This window comes from Erythrolamprus reginae, chromosome 5, assembly GCF_031021105.1.
Source record: "Erythrolamprus reginae isolate rEryReg1 chromosome 5, rEryReg1.hap1, whole genome shotgun sequence".
NCBI lineage: Eukaryota > Metazoa > Chordata > Lepidosauria > Squamata > Dipsadidae > Erythrolamprus > Erythrolamprus reginae.
The window spans coordinates 30,548,972-30,557,072 of record NC_091954.1 but is presented as its reverse complement, the minus strand read 5'-3'; the positions used below and the strand labels follow the sequence as shown (position 1 = coordinate 30,557,072).

The window sequence follows — 8,101 nt, the reverse complement described above, 5'->3', positions numbered from 1 at the left end:
GCCAGCCCCATTACAGACAATCTTCCCAGGACCCCATTGACTTGCGGAGGCGTATCCGTGAGATGCAGCGGGGGGATGGGTTTGTGGCACAGCGGGTGAGGGAGATGGTGCCCAATTCTCCCTGGAAATTTGCTGAGGGACTGCTCCGGTACTTGGGGCAGTTGTACGTCCCGGCAGTGCCGCTTCGTGGATTGACTCTGTCCCAATGCCATGACAATCCTGCGGCGGGTCATTTTGGCTTGTTTAAAATCTTGGACTTAGTGACTCAAACATTTTGATGGCCGTGAATCCAAGACGACGTTCACTCGTATGTTGCCACATGTGAACAGTGTCGTGTGGCAAAGTCAGCCACAGGGGCCCCGTCAGGATTATTACAGCCATTGCCAATGCCCACGAGGCCATGGGGGGCTGTGTCCATGGACTTTGTCACACACTTGCCCTCCTCGTCGCGGTTCACCACAGTCATGGTGGTGATGGACATGTTGACAAAAATGATCCATTTCATCCCCTGTCACAAGGTACCCACATCCCATGGCACTGCTAAATTGTTTTTGCAACATGTCTTCCAGATCCATGGACTTCCAGATCGAGTTGTGTCAGACCGAGGAACTCAGTTCACAGCAAGGTTCTGGAAAGAGCTTATGTCTGCTTTACAGGTCCAAATGTGTCTTGCTTCTCCCTGCACCCTCAGACTGATGGGGGAACAGAAAAAATCATTGGAATTTTGGAACAATACCTGCGGTGCTTTGTGTCAGACCGGCAGGCTGATTAGTCACGTTTCCTCCTGGTAGCGGAGTTTGCATTTAATAACTCCCGGCATATCTCCATAAGCCATTTTATGCAAACTATGGCTTCCATCCCTGGTTTTTCCCGTTAACCTTGTTAGATTCCTCAGTCCCCGCAGCAGAGGACTTCTTATCAGAACTGCAAGCGGTTCATGAGATGATGAAGCGATATTTGATTAAGGCCAAAGAGGACTACAAACGGGTGGCGGACCGGTCCCGGCAAGACGTCCCCCCATTGGCTGTTGGTGATCAGGTGTGGTTATCCACCAAACACATCGCTTCAGAATTACATCGACATAAACTGAATGCATGCTTCATGGGCCCTTTCCTGATTGAGAAGGTCATCAATCTGGTTGCCTATCGGCTTACGTTGCCTGCCAACCTGCGGGTTCACCCCATTTTGCACCGTTCCCTTTTGGTACCTGTTTCTCCTGAGTGCCCACTTTGTCCCAGTGTCCCTTTGTTTCCTGCCCCCTGCATTTGGGATCATCTGCCTGAGGTCATGATCCATGCCATCTGGGACTCCCGTTGGGTGGACGATAGTTTTCAATATCTTGTGCAATGGGTGGAGGGTGAGCCTGATGATTGTTCATTGGTGGAGGCTGCTCTGGTTGATTCTCCCATCCTTGTCCAGGTGTTTCATGCCCAATTTCCACAGAAACCTCGTCCCTTGCGCTGGAGCCAGAGGAGGGGCCTTCCGGGAGGGGATGGTGTTGCGGTTAGATCTGGCCCAGCTCCTGCCCCAAGGAATGTGCAGGTGGATGTGGGGGAGACATCCACATGCCGCAGACCTGTTTTGCTCCCGATGGAATCTGCTGATGAAGCCTCCTCTGACCAAGGCAGCATAAGTGACAGTGAAGAGGGGAGTTTGGCAGACAGCCCAGGAGGAGATCAATCCTCTGTATCATCTTTGGATTCTGAACAAGAATTAATGACACATACACGCATGCATAGAGTGATGCATAGGAGAGAACAACTAAAGGATTATTACAAGAGAAAATGAGGCCACCTGTAGTTGGGTGGGACTCCAGTAATTAGGGCTGCTGCTATAAATAGCAGTGTGTGGGTTTGGCCGTTGTGAAAGAGTATCTGATCGCAGTTCTTCAGGAATCACGTGTTGCTGTTTTCTGGACATTGTTGATTTTTTCACTCCTTTGAAACCAAAGCAGAGCAACGTGTATGTGTGTCTCTCACTTCATAGGAAGAAGAAGGAGTGTAAAGTTTCTTCACAGCTGCTAGCTAAGTACTTAATGACTGCTTAAGGGAAATTGTACAGACTACCCAGTTGTTTTGGGATGACTGCTCTTTGCAATACAAAAAGAGTGCTTAGTTTATTTTGAATTTTGTGATAAAGAACATTGTTTTGAATTTTCAAATGTGTGTGTGTCTGCAATTTGTACCCTTGAATTTTTGGGAGGCTCCTACCAGAAAGCCCGGCAGAACACAGAGTTTGAGTTATGGGCTGTTTCATGCCTCCAGATGGCCTCCGGGGGGACAGGGGAAGCCATTTTCACTGTCCCCGAGTCATTGAATTATGGGTGTGAGCACTTGTGTATATGCAATAGCATATGCACGCGCACCTTCGGCACCTGAAGAGAAAAAAAGTTCACCATCACTGGACTAGTTGAAATACAGGACATTTATTTTATTTTATTTTTTATTTTTATTGTCAAGTAGGTACCCTTCAGTTTCTTGTTGTGAGCCGCCCTGAGTCCATGGAGAGGGGCCCCATATAAGTCCAATTAATAAATAATAAATAAATAAATTGAAGTTATTAATTAAAAAATAATGAAACTAATGTGAACCACTCCATTTAAGTGGTTAAATGCAAGACATTTCTAATAAAGTAAAAATATACAGCTTCCAAAATAATAGATAGGGGTTTAAGAGAATCTCAACAAGTGGAAAACAGGCCATGCCAATGCTAAGACAAGGACAGTGCATGTATAATCCCAAAGGTTCAGATTCTTTGGCATAGCTGGTTGGAGAATTCTGGGAATTGACAGCCACAAGTCTTAAATTTGCCAGGTTTGGGGACCCCTGCTATAAATACTGGATATTATCTCAACTATCTTAACACTGCTGTTCTGCCGGGGTCAATATGACCCGAAATAAATTTGAGACCTGTGGATTATTTGTCATGTGGTTCTGAAACTTGTGATTAATTGACTTTTCCTCATTTGAGGGGTTCTTACTATGAGGGTGGTTTTTTTTCCCATTTTGTTTCCTTTTTGCTGCACACTACATTTCGTTATACCTGAAACAGTATAAATGTATAGTAAATGCAAACACAACAGCAGGGTTAAATAATATCTATAAAGAAGATGTTGTAAATTGAACCATAAGAATAATGTCTTCTGTGCATAGGGTCCAAGGCAATTGCCCTAGTGGGAATTACCCTCCCCCATGATAATATGTTAATCTGACTGTCTGTAGTTGGAAACCCTTGCTAATCTATTGCAGATCACCCATAGATTCATCACCAGCTCACACATATGCCTCCTGTAGGATTCCCTCCCCCCCATTTTTTGAAACCTCAAATGACTTCTATTTTTAGTAACAAAGCTGAAATAGGATGGAAAAAGAAATAGGATGGAACCCTTTTCTCTGTGATTTCTCATTAAAAAGAAAAAAGAAAACTTTTCCAATCTAAAGACAAACAGAAACTGACCAATTACTTGTTTTTTAAAAGAAACATGTTGGGACAACTAGACTCTATATTAACCCAGCAAGTAGCCATCAACAGCTGTATTATCTCAGGTCCTGGATAATGAACAATTCCATTGTGGGGTGGGGGACCCCTCAATTGTTCTCACGCTTTTGGCATCCTCTTTATTTTGGAAATCAGACTGCCATTTTCTATATAATCGAAGAATTCAGAAATACATTTCTGCTAAGCCAGAAAGTATAGATCTATGTTCCAGAGTATTCAATAAATTAGGTAAGGAATATATTATTGAAGTTCCAGGAACTGAGCCAACAACTAGTACCATTAAATCTCATCAGAATTCACAGCATATTTTGTATTTGACAGAGTTTAGGAACAGAATGATATTGAAAGGCCTCAACCTCAACTACAAACAGCTAAAAAGGATCTTGTAGCTTACAAAAAGAAAAATGTACCCCTGAAGAATTCTCCCCCCTCTCCAAAAATAAATAATATTAGTCATGAAGTGTTTTTATCCCTAAACAATTTCTGAGCTCCCACTACACTTTAGAATTTATTTATTCATTTTAGATTTTTCTGAGCTCTTACCTTTATTATTTTTCTAAATAACTTCTAAGTAACAGTGAATATATCTTATCTCTTTCTTCCTATTTTACTTGGGTTGAGACAGAATGACTGACCCAGTCACCCACACAACTTTCATGCCTATGGTGGGATTAGAACCCTCCTGGTTTCTAGGTAGCCTGATGCTTTTAACCACTAGACCAAACTGGATTTCAAAGAATATAACAGCATTTAACAGGACTTGGAAATGTTGTCTCTTCCAAGCACAATGGAATTAATTGAACTAGAATTCAATTCATGCTTATAAAGCTTACTATCTCCAACCCATATTGCAGACCAGACAACCAATCTAGAGAGGTGTGCTGCCTCCCTGGAGCTAAACTCTCTGACATAACTGAAAACCTCACCAAAATACTCAAACCCACGGACTACTACCCACTATTGGTGATTCATGCAGGAATCAACGACACAGGGAAAGACATGAACCAAATTATGAAAGACTATGACCACTTGGGCAACACAATCAGAAAAACAGGTGCTCAGGTTGTTTTTTCTTTCATCCTCCCCACTAGAGGACGACACCCCGCCAGAGAACGCAAAATCCCGCAGATAAATCACTGGCTTAAAGGATGGTGTCGCCATAAGAACTTTGGCTTCCTCGACCATGGCCTGCACTATCTCCAAGAAGGGCTTCTAGCAAGCGATGGGCTACACCTCACTAGAGCGGGGAAGAACCTCCTAGGCAACCGACTAGCCCAACTCATCAGGAGGGCTTTAAACTAGCTCTGAGAGGGGAGGGTGACCAAACTATATGACAAAACACTGAACAAAACAAGGAAGGGGAACGGGACAAGCCTACAAACAAACCTGAGAATAAAAAATTTCTACCTGCAAACAAACACAAACATCTAAAATGCCTGTACACAAACGCACAAAGCTTGGGAAACAAACAGGATGAACTGGAATTATCAATACACGAGGGCCAATACGATCTAATTGGAATCACAAAAACCTGGTGGGACGAAATGCATGCCTGGAACACACAGATAATGGGTTACAACCTCTTCAAGAAAAACAGGTCAAACAAGAAAGGAGGAGGTGTTGCACTATACATCAAAGACCACTACACTGCCACAGAACTGCATCCAACCAAAGATGATAACCCCCTAGAAATCATATGGGTCAACATAAAAGAAAAAAAGAGCAACACCACAATTGGAGTATACTACAGACCACCCAATCAAACAGACACAATGGATGACCTCTTCACATGCCAACTAACAGACATATGCAACAAACACAGCACGACAATAATGGGGGACTTCAACTACCCAGACATCAACTGGAAAACTAACTCAGCACCAAGCGGAAAGTCTGCCAAATTTCTTTCCAGTCTAGCTGACAACTTTCTAACCCAAAAAGTTGACACAGGAACGAGAGGGAATGCTATATTAGACCTAATACTAACAAACAGGGAAGAAACAATAGAGGGAACAGAAGAAGAAGGGAAACTGGGAGAGAGCGACCACGTCATCCTCAAATTCAACATAGTGCAATCACTAGCTACTATACCCAACACCACCACAGTCCCAGACTTCAGAAAAGTGGACTTTAACAAGCTCAGAGCGAAACTTGAACAATGCCCCTGGAACGAACTCTTAGAAGGAAAAACCACTCAGGAAAAACCACTCAGAAAAACCACTGAGTGGAAAAACCACTCAGGAAGCCTGGGCGATCCTAAAAAACAGCATCATAGATGCCCAAAACAACGCAATCCCCATGAAAAGGAAAAACAGGAAAACCAAAACTAAACCTGCATGGCTAAACAAAGCCCTCGCAGATGACATAAAAGGAAAAAAAGCTAAGTACAAACAATGGAAAGAAGGACTCATAACCAAAGCGGAATATCAGCAAACAGCCAGTTCCTGCAAACAAAAAATAAAAACAGCAAAGGCACAATATGAACAACACCTTGCAGCGGAAGTCAAAGACAACAAAAAAAGATTCTTCCAACACATCAACAATAAGAAGAAAATCAAAGAAACAATCGTCACACTAAAAAACGAAGAGGGTAGAGAAATCTCAGACAGCAATGACCAAGCACAGCTACTCAACGCCTATTTTGCATCAGTCTTCACACAAAAGGGAACCTCCCTCCAACCAATCTGCAATTTAACTGCAACAAACTGCCCCAGAACCGAACTCAACATAGACAAAAGCACAGTGAGGGACTACCTGAGGGAACTCAACAAATACAAATTACCAGGGCCAGACGGACTTCACCCCAAAGTCCTAAAAGAATTGGCAGACACCATAGCGGAACCACTCCTCCTCATCTACCAAATATCCTGGATCACTGGAGACCTACCGGAAGACTGGAAGCGAGCTGACGTAGTCCCCATCCACAAAAAAGGCAAAAAGACCGACCCAGGTAACTACAGACCAATCAGTCTGACCTCTATACCTGGAAAAATACTGGAGAAAATAATCAAAAAACAACTTACCCACTTCCTAGAAACAAACAAGATCATATCCAATAGCCAGCACGGATTCATCAGAAACAAATCATGCCAAACCAATCTCATATCATTTGTCAACACCATAACCAAGTCAGTTGACCAATGCAACTCAGTGGACCTCATATACTTGGACTTCAGTAAGGCTTTCGATAAAGTCGACCACAATCTCCTAATCCACAAACTAAAAAAAAATGGAGTAGACTACTACACATGTAGATGGATAAACAGTTGGCTGACCAACCGCACCCAACGAGTTGTCCTCAACGGCACCAAACCCACATGGAAAAAAGTAGACAGTGGAGTACCACAGGGCTCTGTCCTGGGTCCTGTACTCTTTAACATCTTCATCAACGACCTGGACGAGGGAATAAAAGGGGAACTAATAAAATTTGCAGATGACACCAAGCTGGCGGGGGTAGCCAACACCCTTGAGGACAGGCTCAGAGTACAAGAAGACCTAGACAGACTATCACAGTGGGCCCATACCAACAAAATGAGGTTCAACACCGACAAATGCAGAGTCCTCCACCTCGGCAAAAAGAACCCTAGACATACATACAGCCTGGGAGATACCCCACTCAGCAGTAGTGACTGCGAAAGAGATCTTGGAGTCTTGGTGGACAATCAACTAAACATGAGTCAGCAATGTGCAGCAGCAGCCAAAAAAGCCAACTCAATCCTAAGCTGCATCAACAGAGGAATACGCTCCAAGACCAGGGAAGTACTAATACCACTCTACTATGCCCTGGTCAGACCCCACCTGGAGTACTGCATCCAATTTTGGTCACCTCACTACAAAAAAGACATCGAAACTCTGGAGAAGGTGCAAAAAAGAGCAACCAAAATGATTACGGGACTCGAAACCAAGACTTACGAAGAGAGATTGAGAGAACTGGGCATGGACAGCCTAGAAAAAAGAAGGTCTAGAGGGGACATGATAGCAGTTTACAGATACTTGAGGGGTTGCCACGGTGAGGAGGGGGTCTCTTTATTCCCCAGGGCACCAGAAGGCCGGACGAGGAACAATGGTTGGAAGCTGACCAAGGAGAGATTCAACCTGGAAATAAGGAAGAACTTCCTGACGGTCAGAGCGATCAACCAATGGAACTGCCTGCCAGGGGAGGTGGTGAACTCCCCAACTCTGGACACCTTCAAGAGGAGATTGGACTTCCATTTGGCTGGGGTGCTGTAGGGTTTCCTGCTCAGGCAGGGGGTTGGACTCGATGACCTAACGGTCCCTTTCAACTCTATTAATAAATAAATTTAAAAAATCATTCCTCATGACTTCCTTCAAATAAGAGGGATTATAACCAGAAAGTTTAATTTCTTTTATCATTTCAAGATTAACTTTCTCTCTAAATATCTCAAAGAGTTAATCAAGAGCTCTAAATAAAACTTAGCTGGCGCAGTTAGCAAAATCTGTTCTCCCTTCCCCCTCCCCCCAATTTCTCTTCATCCTCTGAGTTGTCTGTGCAAGATAAGCAGTGCTATGCTCCTTGCATAGAGTCCCCTATGTCAATTTTTAATCACATTGGAACGAGAATCTCTTAAACACACCCAGACTA

General features: G+C 43.6%; 1 protein-coding gene across 1 annotated transcript; it reads left to right on the top strand.

Moving 5' to 3' along the window:
• Positions 1–558: 558 nt before the first annotated feature.
• On the top strand, positions 559–7,314 carry LOC139168573 (uncharacterized; the record flags this gene model as incomplete). Its single annotated transcript, XM_070754198.1, has 3 exons — positions 559–625; positions 887–1,686; positions 5,680–7,314. Coding segments are annotated over exons 1-3 (2,502 nt in total), but the record flags the coding sequence as incomplete, so codon positions are not given.
• Between the last annotated feature and the right edge of the window lie 787 nt (positions 7,315–8,101).